The sequence below is a fragment of the Neolamprologus brichardi genome, chromosome 11 (assembly GCF_056152115.1).
Source record: "Neolamprologus brichardi isolate AB-2024 chromosome 11, ASM5615211v1, whole genome shotgun sequence".
NCBI lineage: Eukaryota > Metazoa > Chordata > Actinopteri > Cichliformes > Cichlidae > Neolamprologus > Neolamprologus brichardi.
Window position 1 is genome coordinate 17,037,071 of NC_142114.1, and position 20,988 is coordinate 17,058,058.

A 20,988-nucleotide genomic window follows, 5' to 3' on the forward strand; every position below is an offset into this window, starting at 1 on the left:
TTGCCCAATGCATGTGAATTGTAGTCAAAGAAAGACTAGCCTGTCTAATTCTATACTAATCAGTAAAAGATACCCAGACATCACGAGCATATCAGATTTTGGAGAAAACTGCCACAAAGAAAATGAAGCAGCACTATATTTTCAGAGATAGAAATGCTGTCTTTACTATTATTATTATTATTATTATTATTATTATTATTATTATTATTATTATTATTATTATTATTACTTTATACTAGTTATTTTTCTGTTTCATACAGGAGAAAATATGTTATGGAGTGACACAGTATATGTGTGTCATAATTGGCTAAAAATTGTTTATATTTTTAGGTGTGGCTAAATAACGGCATGCCAATCTATGGATTTGATTTTGTGACAAATATCAACATGATATTTGTCACAAAACACAAAACATTTACCATATTTCTGTTTTATTTCAGCATATCTTTTAAGTTTTGGTTGCTTGTTTATATTAAATATTGTTCAATCCTTTACATTGCAACATTCTAACTAGTGTTAAGAAATTAAATTAAAAAATACATTTTTTTAAATAACGAAACGAGGTATACAATTTCCACACAATGAAGTTATAAGTTGGTAAAAATAATAATAATAATAATTAACTATTTAAATGTAGAAATTTGCATTTTTGTGAACCTCAGGCGGAGCGGTGGCTTTGTGTCGATCATCGATCGTCATTTCGCTGAGCCAATGGCTGGTTCTCGTTCCAGCGGATGTTTCGCAATGACAGGCGTGAGATACATCCAATCAGAGTTTATAGATTGGATTTAGGGCGGGATCCCAGCAAGGAGGTGGGATTTTAGCTACCGTCCATCTTCAGCTACATTACAGTGAGCGAGCTTGTCGAAAAGAAAACACAATTTGGAAGTAAAGAAGACTTTCTGGAATTAGTTTTGGCTCTATTTGAAAAAAGACAAACGAAATCCCATACCCTAGGTAAATGTCGTACACAAGTATAAATCTAGATTGTCGGCTTGACCCAGTATCCCTTTTTCCTAAATCTGACTAGCTGGCAAGCTAAGCTGCTAACTAGCATTTTATGCATTAGCTAGCATGTTAGAGATTGGAACGGATTCTGTTATTATTGTGCCTTTCACAACGCAAAACCACAATATAAAGACTGTGCTGGACCCCAAATTAATAATGCATGAATATGAAGTTGTTCTGTCAGCATGCACCGGGGCAGTTCCAGGAAACGGGTCGGTTAGGAACCGAGCGAGGTGGAGAGGCTAAGCTACTGGCTAGTATTAACGTTAGCTGAGTAGCGTTAGCGTGCTAGGTGGCTAAATTTAGCTGACAACCATGTCACTTGTGTTGGAAATATTAGCAAGGTGATATATGACAATACTAGGATGGAGAAGTGGCCATAGAAAACTTTATTTTCATTGAGCGTGCTTAAATTCTGAAGCTATGGTGTTATTTAGCTGCTAACGTCAGCCGGGTAGCTAGATTGAGTTAATGTCAGGTTCACTGTGGAAAGCGATGTAACGATTCCTCTTTTGGAGGGATTTTTGTTTGTATTGACACACGCTTCGATTTCTTCACCCAGATAACTTCGTGACAGACGGAATGTGGACATTGTCGTAGTCAGAGCCATGGCTGACAAGAGAAAACTTCAAGGTAAAAGAAACTGTCTTCAGTTATGTTGCACAATATGAATCACGTTGTAGGGTCTGCTGGTGTACAGGAAACTTATTTCCTCTTGCATGCTCTTACTGTTTTGAAAGAGTTTATAAGGTCTTTTGGTAATGCATTATATTTTTTCGAATTTGTGCAGGTGAAATCGATAGATGTTTGAAAAAAGTAGCTGAAGGTGTAGAACAGTTTGAAGATATCTGGCAGAAAGTAAGAGATTCTTCCATTCTGTATTTATTTGTCAATTTAGTAACTAATGAGGAAAAGACACACAGTATCTAAATGATTTGTTTACATTTTAGCTCCACAATGCAGCAAATGCAAATCAGAAGGAAAAATATGAGGCTGACCTCAAGAAAGAGATTAAAAAACTTCAGGTAAGAAAGCTTAACAATGACCATGTAAGTATTCAAAATTAGCTGTGTGCTTTTTAAAATGCTCACCATCTGTGCTCTTTCAGCGATTGAGAGATCAAATAAAAACATGGGTGGCCTCAAACGAGATCAAGGACAAAAGGCAGCTAGTTGAGAACCGCAAACTTATAGAAACGGTATGGATCTTCACAAGTGTACTTTTTTTTTTTAAAGTGTTGCATTTATATTATGTATAACTAAAGTACATTGTTACATCAGACCTGAAGTAATTAACAGCTAATTGGATCTTTTTTTTTTTTCTTTAGCAAATGGAGCGGTTCAAGGTGGTGGAACGTGAAACAAAAACAAAAGCCTACTCTAAAGAAGGCTTGGGGCTTGCTCAGAAAGTGGATCCAGCTCAGAGGGAAAAGGAGGAAACGGGACAGTGGCTAACAGTAAATACATTTATGTTTATCTATGCTTCTGTGCATGATTTTTTTTAACCATTTATTTGGAAAAGGCATAGACAAACAACTTAACAACTTAACAATTGTATCAAATCAACCACAGATATTCCCAAAACATGGTTAAATTAATAAGATCTGAAAAAATTAACACTCTTTTTTTTCTCATCTGCAGAATACAATAGACACTCTAAATATGCAGGTGGATCAGTTTGAAAGTGAAGTGGAATCTCTTTCAGTTCAAACAAGAAAGAAGAAGGGTGATAAGGAGGTGAGTCATCCCATGTCACTCTCTGAAAGGATGTCTGTTTCTAAACTGTCTGCTTAAATTTTAACTGTCTGTTAAATTTTTGGTTAATATATCCTAACATATACACACACTTGTTTTTTGTGTCTTGTAGAAGCAAGATCGTATTGATGAGCTCAAGCGGTTGATTGAGAGACATCGATTCCACATTCGAATGTTGGAGACCATTTTACGAATGCTGGACAATGACTCCGTGCCAGTGGATGCAATCCAAAAGATCAAGGATGATGTTGAATATTACATTGACTCCTCTCAAGATCCAGACTTTGAGGAAAATGAGTTCCTGTACGATGACTTAGACCTGGAGGACATCCGTAAGTAGAGCACTGTCTAGTGTGCGAGTGTTCGGTTAGGTTTTGCTGCTCTTGCTTTATGATACCAGAAATTCTAGTCAGTTAAGAAATTATTCTCACTCATTAATGTAAACCAGCTGTTACCTGTTGGTTCAAAGATGTTATGATGCCACCTGCCACTTACCTGGGGTGCAGCTGTGGTAGATTAGCCCCTCTCTCTCTGCACTGGGAGGTTTTGAACAAGTGATGTACAAAGTAAGATAGATGAACCAGCACAGCTTCATTGTAATTGGATGTAGAAAGTGATTATATGTTAGCTGTGTCAGAGTAAACTGATACACTCTGACTCTAATGAAGTGATGAGAAAATGGACGTTAACCTGCTGGTAATACTTGGTTGGTCCCACTCAGCAAACTAATCTGCATGTGTGCATGTTGTACACAACACAAAGTGCCACACAGTTCAGTGGCATTTAAAACACGTTTTGATTAGTAAACAGTGTTACATGGCACAGCCATGGTTTCACCAAATCCATCAGTTCCTGCAGTGTTTTGAATGTTTTCATATTGTTTCCTTCCTTTTGGGCGACTAGTCTGTTCTTTCTTCTTGTTTCAATGACTTAGTAAAATAGTTGTTTACTACATCACTAGTATTATCGTTGATGTCATGACAATATCTGATGCTTATCTTTATGTCCTACTCTTCTCTTGTAGCTGCAGCGTTAGTTGCAACTTCTCCATCGGGCCAGGGCAACGTGGAAGATGAGGTGTATCTCCACTCTAGTAGCACTCCCACTTCCACCACCTCTTCTTCACCCATCCCTCCATCCCCAGCCACTTGCACTGCTGTGAGTTTGTGTCTTTTTTTATCATTAAAGTTTTGGTCCTGGTGTTAAAGGGATGTTGGGTAGTTAAAGAACATTCTGACACAATTGTGCATATATGCCTGTCTCTTTAAGTTTGCACTTGGTTAACCCACCCACATGCCCCATTGTATTATAATCCACTGGCTAGTATGTTGAATCTACATTTCAAAAGTGGATTGTCATATCAAAGTATCTCCTCCTATAGGAGAATTCAGAGGACGATAAGAAAAGGGGACGGTCGACAGACAGTGAAGTTAGTCAGGTGAGAGGTTCGCATCTGTGCTGTGTCAGTAGATGAACAGTTTAGTGCAGCGCTCTTCATCCTTGGTCCTGGTGAGCCATGGTGGCTGAAGGGTTTTGGCCTCTCAGGCACTAAAATGGAGTTTCTCTGTGGGACCATGGTTGGAGACTTCTGATTTATTTTTTTCCATTTTCTTCATATATGGGCCTCCATAGATCACAGTAAACTTTGCTCCTTATGCATTTTAGATCTCTGTTCATGCCCTCTGGTCAGTTTTACTTGAGATACCTTCCTTTAATGTTTATTTCCAGTCACCTGTGAAGAACGGCACCCCATCCTTGCTATCATCTTTCTCTTCTTCCACCACCTCTGGGTCCTCCTCATCCTCCTCCCTTGTGTCCATGGCGAGTGTTGTCGGAGGGATTCCTGCAGTGCCCACGAGCAGCAGTCTTATAGGAAGCTTCAGCAGTGCAGTGCAGCAACATCAGCATCAACCTGCACAACAGCAGCAGCAGAATTCTCAGCCGCCAAACCAGTCGCAGCAGCAGCAGCCACCTCAGACGAAACCCTCAGTCCCTTCAAACAACACCCCCAGCCCACCCAGCAACCCACTTCTCCCAACGTCTACTGCCCCCTCTCTTCCTACACCCAACACATCCACTTCATCAGCTCCCAATTCTCAGTCACAGTCCACATCTGGACCCACATCGGCATCCAGTTTGGGACTTGGACTGGGCCTGGGATTGAGCAAAGTTGGCATGACTGGGACAAGCAGTGCCAATCAAATGCCAGGGCTAGGGATGGGTGGCCACCCCACTCCTTTAAACACAATGGCAGGGCTCATTTCGGGTTCAACACCTGCCCCTTATGCTCAGGCAGCAGCATCCGGAGGCTTGGGTTTGAGCAGCACCACTCAGTCAAGCATTTCAGCAGAGAGCAGCACTTCCATACCCACCTCTGGCTCCAGTGGAGTCACCACCAACGGGGCAGGAACAGGGCTTGGTTTGCTGGGTTCCAGTCCAGCCCACAACTCTCTGAGTGGGAATATTTTGGGTCTGGTTCCTGGGCAAAGTGTGGCCCCTGGTACCTCTCAGGTTCCCCCAAGTTCTGTCAGCTCTACCCCAGGAGTAGTTGGCATGATGGGAGGCAACGGAGGAAACGTTGGTGTGGTTGGAGGAGTAGGAGTGAATTCTGCTCCTGCTAGACCACCAAGTGGACTGAAGCAAAATGGAAGCACAAGTAGGTGGAAGTTTTGCGGTCCTTGAGTTCATTGTGAGATTTCTATAAAAGTTTTTTTTGCTCTAACATGTCCTTCGCCTGCCTGCAGGTTACAGTGCTGTGGTGGCGGAGAGTTCCACAGAATCGGCTCTAAGCACACCGAACCAGTCACAAAGCAGCCAACCCTCATCTCTCAGTTCCTCAACCAGTCAGCCGTAAGTTATTTCTCCTGAAACTTGACACGTTTCTTCTTGTTCTTGTCATGCTGGTTCTTAACTTTCTCACCATTGTTCCGCCCCACCTTCTGCAGGATGGACAATGGTCCCAGTTTAATCAGCTCCATCACCCTGCCTCCCAGTTCTCCGTCCCCCTCGTTCTCAGACAGCACACCGGGTGGAGGGAGTCTTCTCAACGGGCCCCACTCCTTTTCACAGGCCTCTGAGGGGCTAAAGGTGAGCCATACCAACGAGGTTAAGTTTGAGCGTGTAACATTGGCATCTTTAGCTTGGAGCATGGATGAGCTTGCAGACTTGAATCAGTTTACTTTTGTTTACCATACATAAATGATTTCCTTTGTCTGTGAGATATTTTAAACTGTGTTAATGTAAATAGTTATCAGGTCTGATAAGTTGTCTTTTCTTTTTCTTTTTTTAAATGAACTCAACTTATCTGTTAATTAAGTTGTTTTCATTGTCACTTTGAGCTTCAAGGGTTGTGCAGCAGTAAGCAGTATAATGGGTCAGTTATTCATGTTTACTCTGAAACATTTCAGTGATTATAAGTGAAAAGGTACAGTAAAATATTGAAAAACAAAAAAATATATATTTGTTTTTGGGAATAAAAATGACCCACACATTGTTGAATCAGCCATATCACACCAAGAATAATAGGCCATAGTGTTAGCAGGAGCATTACTAGGAGCACTTCCATCAACATTTTCTCATCAGGTCTGTCAGTTCAGCTCAACAGTGACCGCCCACTTTTTAAAGGCTCTGTTTCTGGAAGTGAATTTCCAGAAAAATCTTATATGAAAAAATGTTTAATCCGTGAACCAATCCAATCAGCTACGAGGTGAATCATTATCATGTAACGTTTTTAACACACAGTTGATTTCAAACAGATTTGTTGTTTGTATAGGAGCACACAGCAAGTCTGCTTTGGATGATTACAACATAGTGGCTCATAATCATAATCAGAAATGGAGAATATGAATGATATGATTGATGTAGGAGCTCCTGAGGTCAGCAGATAACCAGCTAACTGAATTGTTTTTGAATTGAGACATTCCTGTCTGTGCTGGAATCCATAGTTTTTGCTGCTGAGTATAAAATTATTAAATTATCCCTGAGTGCCTACAAACCTCTGCTTATCACATTTATAACAAACACACACTTACCGAGCCTCATGTTACTGCCAGAAAACACACAGATCCTGACTTTTGTCTGTTTGGAGCCTTTCTGCTACAGGTAATAACCCCTATAAGCCTGATATATGAAATAATTGCCAGAAAATTAAATTCCAAGCATTTTTTAAAATGGAGAGTTTATTGAACAATCTGACAAATTTGTTTAAAAATGTATTCGATTTTACATTTTTAAATTTGTTTCTTAAATTTATTTTAAAAATTTATTCTGCAATTTAATCTTTTTTTCAGGTGTAAAAAAAAAAAAAATCACACTGATGCTCTAAAGTCTCAAAAACTCACAAAAAACTGTGTGTATTAAATATTATAGACTAGGTGTTAAGGGGATGAATGCATACATTTAGACAGGCGCTCCTGTCTTTGAGCAGTGCACCTGACAGAAAAACATCTTGTTCTTAAAAGTTTTATTAGTAGCTGATCTTTATTTAATATGTTGTTTGCTCTTCTAGTATTACTTTCTTCTAATGCCCCCATTCATCGTGCTTCCACTTTTAAGCTCCAGTAACTGTATGCTGTTCCCAGTTTAATGTGACTTTGTCAGCCTCTGTGTGGCACATTAATGGGGCCTTGTTCCCTCCTCAGGCACCTGAGCCTCTCAGCTCTCTGAAGGCGATGGCGGAGAGAGCAGCGCTGGGATCAGGCCTGGATGGCGAGATTTCCAACCTGCATATAACGGATAGAGGTCGAAACGGTCAGACCTTTTTTTTACCTTTTTTCAGCTCTTTATGATGAATAAGCAGATCACGCTTTTATGCTGCTTCCTGTTTGTTTTTGTTTTTTTAAATAATAGTACAGTAAAACATTCTTACACACTGCTCATGGTAACATAAAGAGTTAAGCCTAAAGTGTAAAAAAACAATGTATTTTTTTTTACAAATTAATTTATTATGTCTTTTATGAAAATAACAAACAGTAGCTTGTTGCTGCCAGCTGTTTTTGTGAGGCAGGGGTTTTTTATGTGTGACATATTTAAGACATTTCCCTTTGTTCTGGTAACATTTAGTTTTCCTTTTAATGCCAGATTGTTACTGCTTCGTGAACATAATTATGAGTTTTGCTGCCAAAGTGTAGGAAGGAAAGTTCCTGTTTTGCTCCTTTCCAGCTCGGGATTTTTATGCTTCGATTCACAGAGGAGGCAGCCAGAATTAGAAAAAAAAATCAGAGTTTAGAGCAGTCTGGAGCTGGAGTTATTGGCACATAGGGATTGCTTATCTTAAAACACACACACACACACACACATTTTCGTTCATTTGTTATCCAGTCTAGAGTGTCGGGGGGGTGGAGCCTATCCCCAGGGTCAACTGACCAACATTCATGCTCGCACTCACAGTCATGGCCAATCAAAAATCACCCGCTAACATAACATGCAAGTCTGTGGACTGTGGGAAGAAGCCAGAGTACCTGAAAAGAGAGTGTAGAAAGGTCCAAACTTCAGGTCAAGGCCTTTTTTGATTCAAGCTAGAACCATGAGGCTAGATTGTGTCTGTAATTAGTTTACTGTTGGAATGTTCTTACTCTTATAAAAACAGAGTTAGTACAACTAAAGGAATAACCTTAAAACTTTACCTTCAGTTGCTCGCCCTGTCATCAAGAGTCACATCTAACTATACCCCACACAGATGATGGGAAGTGAGGCGGTGACATGGCTTCTTGTGTAATTGAAGATAGCCTTTGCTTTTTCTGCATCCTGCAGATATCTTCTCTGGTTCATCTGCAGCACCTGGCACACCTGCCGCGCCTCAGCCGTCCGTGACAGAGGTCAACATCCCCCCATCGCTCGGTGTTTGTCCGCTGGGTCCAACCCCTCTCCCCAAAGACCAGCTCTACCAGCAGGCGATGCAGGAGTCGGCATGGACGCACATGCCCCACCCCTCTGACTCTGAGAGGATCAGGTGAGCCCATCACAATTTCCTTTAGCGTCATGGGGGGGTAAAAAAGAAGATGCACTTTTTTTTCACAGTAATTTTGCAAATTTACTTTGATTATATGAAACATTTGCATTGTATATGCATATTGCTCTGCTAAAAAAACCCCATGTAGGACAGCTTAAAATGTATCATAAAACCGGATTTCTTTTTCTTTTTCTTTTTTTAAGCAAATTTGTTCTTAATCACTAGTTTTATTAAATTAAGAAATAATATAGTCCCCATTAGTCTCCAGAAGGGCAATAAATAAGTTTGTGCTTTAGGGCAAGCATACCTTATGTTTAAGTCACTATCATATAAATGTGCAGTGTTCTGCAGTTTCAAAAAATACTGTGCAAAGGTTTTAGGCAGGTGAGAAAACATGCTGTAAACAAAGAATGCTTTCAAAAATGGAAGTGTTAGTCATTTATTTTCATCAATCAACAAAATGCAGTGAATGAACAAAAGAGAAATCAAATCAATATTTGGTGTGACCACCCTTTGACTTCAAAACAGAATCAATTCTTGTAGGGTTTTTTTTGAAGGAACTTGGCTTGTACGTCGTTCCAAACATCTTGGAGAACTTGATGTAGGCTTTCTCACATCCTTCTGTCTCTTCATGTAATCCCAGACGCATTCGATAATGTTGAGATCAGGGCTCTGTGGGGGCCATACCATCACTCCCAGTACTTCTTGTTCTTCTTTACGCTGAAGATAGTTCTTAATGACTTTGGCTGTATGTTGGGGTCATCCTGCTGCAGAATAAATTTGGGGCCAATAAACGATCATTTATATTTCTGAAAGCATTTTTTCACACCTGCTTAAAACTTTTGTACAGTACTGTATATCCGTGGTTGCACAAATTTTGGGGAAAAGAGCCCTTTGCGTTGCTCTGTGGCTTAAAAGTAAACACTTTTCTGGTGACTTCATGGGCTCAGTTGCTAGTTTTTGGTTGTAATGAATAATTTATGTAGTTAATTTCTTAAATTTTTACTATTATTAGAGTCAGAAAGGAGAATTTATCCAGGGAATGCTCATTCAGTAATAAAAGGTCACACACCTGCTCGGCATGACCAGTTTCAGGGAGCAACTGGAGGCTTCGCAACGGAACCTCAATAAGCAAAAAGATGAACCTGTTGTACCTTAAAGTGTTTGTGACATCTGTTGACACTAATAGAAAGTTCTGAATATTCACGTGTGGTTTTGGGTAGTAGTGTGGATGGAGTACTTTGTTAGAACAGAAATGATCAGTGGCTTTGATCAGTGGCATTCATTAAAGAGTTTTCTGTTTCTGTCTTAAAGGCAATACCTGATGAGGAATCCATGTCCCACCTTGCCCTTCCATCATCAGGTCCCACCTCATCACTCTGACTCCATAGAGTTCTACCAGAGACTGTCCACAGAAACTCTCTTCTTCATCTTCTATTACCTGGAGGTAAACACTCTCCATGTAAACTCACACGAATCGGTTTGATTGTTTGAGTTTGTAAACTTGGAGCTTTCTCCTATGATTTGGTTCCTTTTCACACAAAAAACTCAAAGAAACCTCAGCGCGAACCAAAATGCATCGCAACAAACCATGTGAAAACTTTTAGTCCGCTTATTGGTTAGATGTGGGACGGGAGCAGAATGATTTGCTACATAAGGTGGAAAATTTACAATAATTTTACAGCTACAGTTGGTTGCCCGTACTGACCGTTTTTGTGATCTGGACATCTATGGTGCACTGCCGCATCGCACAAAAAGTGCACGTGGCTAATGAGAAGGACAGAGTTGAATTAAACGGACTAAACACCCTGAATGTCTTTTTTCTGTGATCTGTTAAAGTTTGTGAGCATAATGGTTTTATTGACTTCTCTCTCAGGGTACCAAGGCTCAGTATCTGTCTGCCAAGGCTCTGAAGAAACAGTCCTGGAGGTTTCACACCAAGTACATGATGTGGTTCCAGAGGCACGAGGAGCCCAAGACCATCACCGATGAGTTTGAACAGGTGCGGGTTCATCTCCGCACACCGATTTATGGTCATTGTGGTGTTGATTTGTTAAGGTTTTTTTTTATTCTTACCACTCTGCTGTTCCCTTAGGGCACTTACATTTACTTTGACTACGAGAAATGGGGCCAGAGAAAGAAGGAGGGGTTCACCTTCGAGTACAGGTACCTGGAAGACCGAGACCTGCAGTGACGGACGGACGGAGGGACACAAAAGGACAGAAAAGACAAAATGTGCTGCTGTTGACATTCCGAGACTGAACTCCAAACTGTGGATAGAGATTGTGATGTGTAGTAGAAACCCTCTCCTGAGATTGGAGACTGGTGTCTGTATAGGCTGCATCTCAAATGTGAAGCCCTTGCTCCTCATGTAGTGCTTTGCTTTTGACCAAAGAAAATGCCCCGTGGGTCTGATCAAATGCATCGCGCTGCACAAGCTGGGAGGGTTCTCGTTGGAGATCTGCGTTTGTGCCTGTCTGTGTGCACACTCAGTATGTGGCATTAGGAAAGCCTACCCCATGCATGTTTCTCATGTTTAGTTGTCTTTTTTTTTTTCCCGTTTCAACACGATTCTCTGTACCACCTACCCGACATCAGCCTGGAAGCCTTTTGACTTGACACAAAACAGACTTTTGGATTTGATTAAGTAAACTGCCCATCTCGTATTTACTGTAATTTGGTGGTTTAGAATGGGGACGTACAGTGGACATTTAGTCATGGTGTGTAGGAATGGCTTCTTTTAAGATCCTACAATGCCTGTTAAATATGGTCACTATTGAAGATAGTGAGCGGTTATCAATAGTTTTATTGATATTGTCTTGGTCGATTTAAAACGCTGATTGAGAGTGACCACAGGGCCTCTCCCTGTGACAGGGAAAGAGTCCTTATTGGACATGGATTAAATTGCTATGCAATTGAACTGGTCTCTGACTCCCTCTCTTTACAAATAAAATGTTTTTAAGTTAACGTGTCAAGGAAAATGCATTATTATTGCGCCTTCATGTTTGTGACAAATTAATAAACTTGTAAACAACTCTTAAAGATAGGATTTGAGACATTAATCTACTTGATGTTTAATTTTCCCTCAGTGTGAAAAGGCCATGTTGAGCAGAGGGAAATGTACCTACACCCAGGTCACCTCTTATTTCCTCAAAAGTACACACAGCATTAGATAATAAATCTGGGTTTGGTTGGGTCAACTTCCCAGCTTTAGCCAAGGTTTTATTCTGTTGTTACTTTATCCCAGACTTCACTGAGTTCAGTTTACCACCTGATATTTCAGTGAAAGCCCTATACAGTGAATGTGCACTGACCAAACCGTTTACATGTAGAGTTTAAACAGAAATCCTAAAATTCAGGTGGTAAATTTAACTCGTGGGTTCAGTAGAAAGTGTCTCGTCTGCCGTGGTTGTTCCATTGTGTTAGCCCGAAGAACAGTAAGATTTAATCTAGGATGGGACGCATCCTACCTTTTCCTGGCAGTTTGAATGAGGGAGAGTGTTAAAACCGAATCAGTTTTCCATTTAAGCAACCATGAAGAGTTCTGTACCACAGGTTATGTTGTGTGTGATTCGTTTTCAGGCTTTTTTTTGTGGGAGGGAAAAGAGGGGGATGAGGATGTGGGAGGGAAAAAAAACAAGGAAAATGCAGCAAAGTTCTGAGAGATTTGCCTTTTATAGATTCTATTTTTTGGGCTTTTAAGGTTTACAGAAAGGTCAGTGAAACTGCTAAAATGTGAATTTCAACACATATTTACAATTTTTCTCATCACAGTTCTGCATGGGAGATGTCATAAATGGGGTTATAACAGGATTGTAAAATTTCAATAAATACTTTTAAGAAATTATCCATCAGTGTGTGGCGTAAAGTCCTGTCATTCCTACATGGAATATGGATCCACATATTTTCCATCACCTTTAATTTGTTTTGTTTTTTGGTGTCCCCAGAAATACCAGATGACATAAGAAAAATAATATTAAGATCTGCTGCGTTTAGCTTCAGTTACAGTAAGCACACCTGACATGCACTTGCCCATCAAAGTAACTACACATTACTTGCAGATTTAAATAACTGTCATAGTGCTGTTTGGTAGCTACACAAAGCAAAAACCTAAATTACCTGTAAAATGATGCAACCTTGTTGCATCTGCTTTCCTCACAAAGCAAAGCCTGTTCTGTTGCTGACCGTGTCCCTTTATGACACAGCGATGGGTACACTGTGGTCATAGCAACTTAACCTGCTTCCAGTAGGTTACGATGACATTTGACAAAGCTCAAATGATCTTCACAGTTGCCTTTGAAATGTGGTGAAACATGAGATTTAGATCATTAGCTGATAACTACAGCACCTGTGTGATCGTTTCCATCACCTTGTTGAATCAGATCCATAAAAATGTAAACTAGTTCTGATGACAAAGAGTCCAACCCAGTACTAGCAAGTTCCTAATAAAGTGACCGTGGGGATTTTATCTTATTCGTAGCAGTTTTACTTTCAGTAAAAATAAACTCTGTATTAACTCAAAATTCAACATAATTAGTTCAGTTTCACTCGAAATAGAAGATCAAAACAAACAGGTATAAATTCAAATGTCACAGAGGAGGCTCCTGTTTTTTGTTTTTAGAAAAAACACATACCTACAAAGTGAACTCTATATTTTATTTAGATGGGGAAAAAAACCTCAAGTCGAAACAAGTTTCAAAAAATAAAAAAATAACACGAGGTGAGCCAAATTTTAAAATATACTTTCACAACTGTGCAACTGTCCATGTGCAGGGCGTCCGTATGTCTTCACATCTTAGCTTCCTTCTTGACTTTGAGGAACTCTGCCATGTTAGAGAAATATTTCTGGTTAGCTTCAGCCACCTTCTTCTCTGCAGCCTGCGGGTTCACAATCTCCAGCCCCTGCAGAAGGAAACAATAACAGATTTAAAAACAAACAAATAAACAAACAAAAAAAACAAAACCCCAAACTCTCGGCAGGTCTTTACTTAATGAGTCGCTTCTTTTTACCTGGAGAGGTGTGAATGCTACGCTGGAGCTGGTTCCTGAAGAACGATCTCTGACTGTGGACTTTCCTCCATATGTCATGCTCTGCCTCTGCAACGTCCTCTGTGGACAAAAGCCAAAATGTTAGAGATGATGTAGATACAAACACCAGCAGGAGAGAAGAGCGCATTTACCTGGAGGGATTTGGAGATCCTGGCTTTGGTGGCCTCGTTGACCTGAGCCTGCCTGACTCTGCCACTGCCGCTCTTCCCCAGCTGACCCAGACTGAAGCCCAGATCCTCCTGATACGCATCATCTTCAATCTGCAACACAACACAGGAAAAACAATTAACTGGAGCAGGATCACCTTGTAATATAATTAACCATTGACATATCAATGAAGTCCATGCCTGGATTACAGAACACTCCCCAACAGGGGTTAATATAACAATGAACCAATTTAATTTGCTTTACTGTAAGAGTTTTCTCTTTTTAAAGGACTGGATTTCATACTTGTTAGGACCGTTTTTAAACAGTGGTTTAAGGTAACAAAGACACATTCATAACAGCCAAGTCTCCATCCACAGAGATCAATAAGCAGCTCAGAAACTGCACATTTATTAACAGACCAGAGTAGAAACTGTTTGTACTGCAGTAAAGTCATCTTGCTGAAGCTCCTTCACAGTGTTGGGGGAAGTCTCGGTGAGTACAAAATATAATAAAAATAGCTCGTCTTGTTGGGTGCTTGAAAAGAAAGGAACTGGACCTCCTTAAGTTTGTGAAGATGTTCTCATCCAAGAGACTTCTTCAGCTCTAAAACAGAACAGCTGACAGAGTCTCAGGTTTTTATGGTGGCTTCTATTTGAGTTGGAATTTTCAACAGGAATACCCCCTTCTCGTCGGACATCCAACTCAGAAATTCAGAGCAGCCCCACCAGTCACAAATGCACAATCCAAGATGGCAGCAGTGGATGTAAACAGTCATAAAACATGTAACCTGTACAGCCACAGTTGTGTACATCGTGTCATCTGTTTGTTGTTTGGTTTCTCCTATGAAGTACAGCGACCTTCTTTTCAAGCACTCGGGACTACCATGACCTGGATAACTGAGAACCTACGCAAACACCTCATCCTGTTACACTGGCTCTGCTGCACAAAGCTGGTGCGAGCCAAAAGTGAGGCTGCTTTGAGTCGTCATTCATCCCAGGTCTGAAATTACTAAAAGCTTTCAGTTGCTTCCTTATTCATTAGGGATCGCCCATAGCAGCAGTCTCCTCCTTTGCTTATTAGGCAAATGTGTAAACCCCTACATTACTACTAACCAGAGGAAGAGAAGAGATTCCTCCTGCATGTCTTCATATTTAGCACAGGTCTATATTACTATATTATTATTTTTTGTGTTAATGTGGGAATAAAGAAAAATATATCATTGCTAAACATGGCTTGCATCATGAGCATTTTATTAAAACCTCTATTAAAGGTTTGGCTGTAGTGATTTTATATACACATTACAATTTGTGCCTATAAAAGAGTTGATGCTCAGTCAATTTAAGGTCGTAAGCTTCGTCTGGCGTGATGGTCCCGGCGATACATTGTGCAAGTGACTTTGAGCAGTAGAAGGTTAATGCATACACGCTTACAAACACAAATAATTATAAAAGATTTTAATATGTCAGGGCTGAACCCTGACATATTAAAACCATTTTGAATTGAGCTTTTGGGCGAAGATCTATGCTGATTGTGTCACAGTATAAATCTTCCCACGTGTGTGTTCAATAAAATCATTGTTTGACTGAACTCTTCTGGGCCAGTGTTTGTTTGTTCTCATCCTCAATATTTGGAATTCGGGACATTAACTACTTTGTACGGTTTTCCTTCATTAAGAGCATCTTCTTTGAATAAAAGAAAAGAATGCTAAATGAATTATGGATCATAGTCAGACATCAATAATGAAACATGAAATATCACTGGATTAAAAACAAATCTTAAAAACAGGAGCAGAGAAAATATGTACTGACCTCTGCAAAGGTCATCCTGTTGGCATGTTTTCTGATCTCAGTCAGCCCGAGACGCTCTTTCATCTTTCGGTACCTGCAGGAAAAGAGCAGCGGAGCTTGGTTATGCCATTCACTGGATATTTTTAGTCGTTGGTGGTAGTCTAAACTTGGCTATGAAAGTTACGTAAGCTTCTTGCAGTCTTCCAGGATGCTGATCTGTGTCATGCCTTGTTCTGTTTCTGCTGATTTTTTTTTTACTTTTTCAAATAAATGTTAGATCAGTTTAATCTCAGTAAACTTCTCCCTCTTAAAAGATTCCAATAATCATCAATTTCCATCTCCAGACTGCAATCCTCTTTAGCAGTCTATTCTGGCAGGCCTGTTTCAGGTAGCTGACAGATTGTTTACCTCCTTCCTCCTCTCTTCTTCCTCTGTCCATCCAGCGGGGCTGGCAGTGGTTTGACTTGCTTCACGGGTGGAGGCTCCTGCCATTTATCAAACTTCCTTTCTATTTCTTCTTTTAGATCATAGCCAACCTGCAAACAGTGACAAATATTTTTAAGCCAAATGAAACAAAAATCAACTTGATTATTTCCTCAGTTGCAAATAATTTTGCATGTAAATATGAAAAATCCAACCAAATATACATCAACAGACAAGAGAAATCATAATCTCTGTATCTGCTGGTACATTTATTCTTGCTCTAATACACAAGGCATTTATAAGACTTAGGTGTTCCTTTAAGAGACTCACCTTGCCATCTGAACTCTCGTGGAAACTGTCCACTCTTGCGGCCAGAGTGCATTTTGAAGCCACCAGACGAGCTGCCTTCCTCCTGAGATCCTGAAGGAGGACAGGACACTGTTAACCGTCACGCTGAACAGAATGCATTCATGCAGTTTGTGCTCATATATTCACTGACAGGTGGCAATGACTGCACAACATCGCAGTGATAGATGAAGCCGGTGTGAGGGAGCAGAGAGGTGCTGCTGAAGCCAGAGAGGGTTCTCCTCTGCGCTCCCAGCAGCATCAAGTTACAGGCTGGCATCTTTGACAGGTTAGTGAGGCCTCCGGCGATACCTGCATCCACAGGAGAGACCGGACAGTCACCGAAACAATCCTCAGTGAAGATTATGTACATTTGTAAACACTGTGCAGTCAGTAGATTTCTCTCACCCATGATCTTTGCAGCTGTTGATGCTCCAACAATGATGGACAGGTTTGGTGCAATGAATGACATTCTGGATTCTACATATTCATAAATCCTGTGTTTAGACTGGTTCAGCTCCAGGGCCATGTCGCACGCCTCCTCCAGCTGCTTCAGTTCATCCTCACTCAGCAACGACCTGAAGGCACAAGTGGCACAGTCGCCGTTCAGTTACAGTAATAACCAAAAATACATAACAACACAAACTCTTTCCTCCTTGAAGCTCTATCGATAACCCTTGTTTCTCTTGTCAACTTCGACAGGACTAGGTGTGCATCAGAAATCAGTGAGGGTGATCTCTGCTATAACACAGGTTATAGCAATCACACAAATTCATTATTCTTATAGCTTGAAACACTGAAATTTACAGACCTAGTGAAATTCAAAAGAGCAGAAATGTAGTTCAGAGCAAAAAAGGAAAGGTTACTTTGAAAACAGGAAGTATTCAAAGTAACTTTTTTTAAGACTGAAGGAAGTTTTAATTTTGCAACTGTTCAAATATAAATCACTTCAAAATGAGGTATAAAAGTTATGGCATTTATGAGACTCAAAGAAGAAGTCTGTTTAGTTTGTGTTTCAGACCTATTCAGATTTCACAATTAATATTCCAAAATTGAAAGTACTTGGCTTTTATCCAGTTGTAAAAATAAGATATGATGATAATAATTTTAATTTTATGTAGCACATATATTTTGTTATTAGAAATGTGTATTCTTATTACTGAGGTTTATATCAATAGGGAAGCTGGATAAATATAAACTGATAACTTATGGAGAAGGGGTAAGATTGTGCACTTCTTCCTACTTCTTCTCGATATGTAATAGTAAAAGTGATACTGAGTGTATTTACTTATTATTTAAAAATAATCTGTAAATGATTTTTATTTTAATAAAGAAAAAAATGAACGTCTTATTGATGCTTTGTAACTTAACTTAGTTTCCCCATCCCTTTCCCATGAGCTACTGTCACTGATTATTATAAAATAACTGCTTAACACTTTAGTTTTGAGATGCACTGATTACAATTTCCTTGGCCTATTCCAGTTTTCTTTAAGTGTGAAGAAAACTGGAATAAAACTGTGGTCAACACAGCAAGAAGGTTCTGGGTCCTTCATGCTGTCTGTGTGGGTTCTCTTTAGGCTTCCCCCCACAGTCCAAAAACATGCATTCATGGTTGTGATTTTAAATTGACCATAGGTAGGAATATTAGTGTGAACATGACCATGAATGTGAACAGTTGCCCATCTGTGTGTTAGCCCTGTGACCTGTGCTGGGTGTACCCTACCTCTCCCCATTAAGCTGGGATAGGCTCCAGCCCCCCAGCGTTAGCAACCCCATAGTTTTTCCTTTCCAGTAAGTGATTTAAGGTGATTCTAGAAGGAAGTGTTCACAGTGAACTACATGAAACTCTTCTGGTGAGACGGGGCCTTTAAATCTTATAAACTTACCCCTGTGTGGTTGAGGCTGTGACACTGACAACCATAATGGTGGCGTTGGTAAGGATTTGCTGCAGCGTCTCATTGTTTTTGCATTTCTCCAGATTGTTTCCCAGCTCCTAGATCAGACCACAAAAAAAAAAAAAAAAAGAAAAATTAGGGGAGAAAACATCATGTTCAAACAAACTACAGGAAACAATGTTTTTTAACAGGTTTGCTTGCAGTTAAACAGAGAAATTTGAAAGCCAAATTTGAAAATTTTAACTGCAACATAATTTTCAATCTGTGCAGTTTTAAACTCTTTAATCATGTCAGTTTTGTTAAAAATAGAAATCCTAAATCTAACTAAAAAAACAGAAACAGTCAACTCAGAGCTGCTTCTTTTTTTGAATGAATACATAGTTTAGCTCACCTTGACAGTACGGATGTAATCCAAAGAATCCGGCACCAGAGACTCCAGCTCTGGAAACCTCTTGGAGTATTTGTCCCTGGTAAACTTGTGGATGATATCTGGAAACAGATCAAAAACACAGAGGACATCTCAGGTTATAAGGAAGAGAGCTAAATCTTAAAACATAGCATTATGGATCACCAGAGAGAAGAAGCCAACTCACTGAGCTCGTTGTCGATCTCCACTGTGAGGTTATTAGCTGCGACTATCAGTCTGTATTCTGGGTCGGCCTCGACTGGGCCTGAGACTAAAAGCAAACACAAAAAAAATAACAACAACTCCATGATGACTCTGGGTTACCATAAAGTTCAAATTAAATGTGTTTACAGAGTAAAACAGAGAAATGAATGGAAACTGATAGTGAGAAGAGCCTTAAATAATAATAACAACACTCACCCTCTGAGTTCTTACGCTGCTTCCCAATATATTCAGAAATTTTGTCCATTATCTCTGAAAACTGTAAAACACACAAGAGTCACTCTGGGAGGAACAGAGCAGACATTTTACTGCTAATCTCAACATGTGTAAAGCTCTTGTATGTTACAACTCACCTGTTTGCTATTGCGAAGCTTTGCAATAGACGCAACGCTCTCAGCTTTACTGTAGTCCACCTCCATCTCCTCTGGGATGTCTTCCAGCCCTCCGTCTGCACTTCCCTGGTTCGGCTCTCCATCACTGTCCCTCTCTTCTTCTGGGTACAGCCCATCCTCTCCCTCATCTCCGGCCTCCTCCAGATCAGCCAGGAGCTCATCTGCCAGAGACATCTGCAATCGATGGAAAAACTGTGAGGACAGGCAAAGCCAACTAGGATCAGTTTGCCACAGGGTACATGAGGTTGTCACTGAGTTTGGTGGGGTATATGTTCTTTATTTGCTGCTGTTGATGTAACTCTGAATTTATTTTTTTTATTAATGATCTGGTTACATAACTTGAGGATCCCATTTTGACTGTTTTCTAAGGACTTATAAAGCAATCACTGCAGACGCACGACCAGCAACTAAAACAATATTCTTATTCTTAAAGTCTTATAAAAAACACGTCTCTAATATCCCCTTCCTTAATAATATTATTTGAGCACTAGATACTTAATACTAGTTTTACTCATTTATCAAACAATACAAATACAAATCAAATACAAAAAGTGTGTCAACACAAAAACTTATGGACCTCACTGCGTTATCAAGCCTGAAAGAGAAATCCATCTGTAGACATATTTTTGTGTTTCTGACAAAGAAGCTCTTCTCAGACTCGTTTGAAATACTATCGAGTTCGTGTTCAGTTCCTCACACATCATCACCGCCTCATAGAAACTGCGAAGTATTAAGTCTGCTTGCATCTTTGGGTTTTCGCTGGCTGTGTTTGGAGTTAACCAATGTTAGCTAGCTAGCATTATCGAACGTTGGTCCGACGTTACTGAGCGATTTCTCAGTAACTTTGACATACCTCAGAGTTTCAGTCCTACTGGTTTAAGAAAAAAATTAAGACGTCCAATGCAGGTTTCAGTCGCTTTGAATAGAAATACAAAATGATTTGTCCCTCTGTTTTCTTGACTGTTTGCAATCCGGTTGTGCGGCGCAGATGTACCGCTGGTCGCAGATTAAATACGTACAATCGCAAAGCTTTCTGGGAAACTGTGTCAGTACACTTCACAATCACAGAGGGTGTTTTTTTTTTTTTTTTTGCCTTTTGCCACAGGTTTGATTATCTATCTATCTGTGAAATATATACAATACACACATAAACTCGGTGTACAGTACAGTGAAAATATGGATTAAGATATGTTTGAATGCTAAATACGATGGTCTAAGTTGATCTGAATGTATATGTGTAATTAGCAAATATAGGTACTGGTGAATACTAATGATGAGTTATATTTATTTATTACAATATGCTTTTGCGTGTAACTGCAAATGTAAAATTAACCACTTAAAGTTGTTTTTTTTTATGTTTTTCATAAGTATAATTGTAATTAACGTATCCTCACACACACCTACCTCCGCTTTTACAACCTAGGGATAATTTAGTGGAAGCTAGGAAAAAAATGTTAGCATATTGAGTTAGTCTCACAACAACACTAACCTTAATGTGGAGTTACTAAGTCAAAATTTCAAGATACCTAACCCTGATTTAAGGACATCAAAAATATACATAAATAAAATAATAATAATGATAATCAGTAGCAGAAAAAAACTTCCATGTT

The 20,988-nt window shown here is 39.7% G+C and overlaps 2 protein-coding genes across 2 annotated transcripts; one reads left to right on the forward strand and one right to left on the reverse strand.

Annotated features, from left to right (window-relative positions):
- Nucleotides 1–808: 808 nt before the first annotated feature.
- On the forward strand, nucleotides 809–12,559 carry cnot3a (CCR4-NOT transcription complex, subunit 3a). Its single transcript, XM_006804812.2, has 18 exons — nucleotides 809–957; nucleotides 1,571–1,641; nucleotides 1,799–1,866; nucleotides 1,959–2,033; nucleotides 2,117–2,206; nucleotides 2,336–2,464; nucleotides 2,649–2,744; nucleotides 2,875–3,094; nucleotides 3,787–3,920; nucleotides 4,144–4,200; nucleotides 4,491–5,418; nucleotides 5,507–5,612; nucleotides 5,708–5,849; nucleotides 7,403–7,511; nucleotides 8,514–8,712; nucleotides 10,027–10,159; nucleotides 10,589–10,714; nucleotides 10,808–12,559. The coding sequence occupies exons 2-18, from the start codon at nucleotides 1,617–1,619 to the stop codon at nucleotides 10,904–10,906; spliced, it is 2,736 nt and encodes a 911-aa protein (XP_006804875.2). The 5' UTR covers nucleotides 809–957; nucleotides 1,571–1,616; the 3' UTR covers nucleotides 10,907–12,559.
- Nucleotides 12,369–20,406, reverse strand: prpf31 (PRP31 pre-mRNA processing factor 31 homolog (yeast)). Its single transcript, XM_006804810.2, has 14 exons — nucleotides 20,232–20,406; nucleotides 19,340–19,552; nucleotides 19,185–19,245; nucleotides 18,952–19,035; nucleotides 18,750–18,847; nucleotides 18,350–18,456; nucleotides 16,872–17,041; nucleotides 16,618–16,775; nucleotides 16,449–16,538; nucleotides 16,104–16,231; nucleotides 15,717–15,789; nucleotides 13,893–14,021; nucleotides 13,723–13,821; nucleotides 12,369–13,614 (listed from the first exon to the last, which is right to left on the reverse strand). Exons 2-14 carry the CDS (start codon nucleotides 19,550–19,552, stop codon nucleotides 13,501–13,503), a joined length of 1,524 nt encoding a protein of 507 aa, XP_006804873.1. The 5' UTR covers nucleotides 20,232–20,406; the 3' UTR covers nucleotides 12,369–13,500.
- Between the last annotated feature and the right edge of the window lie 582 nt (nucleotides 20,407–20,988).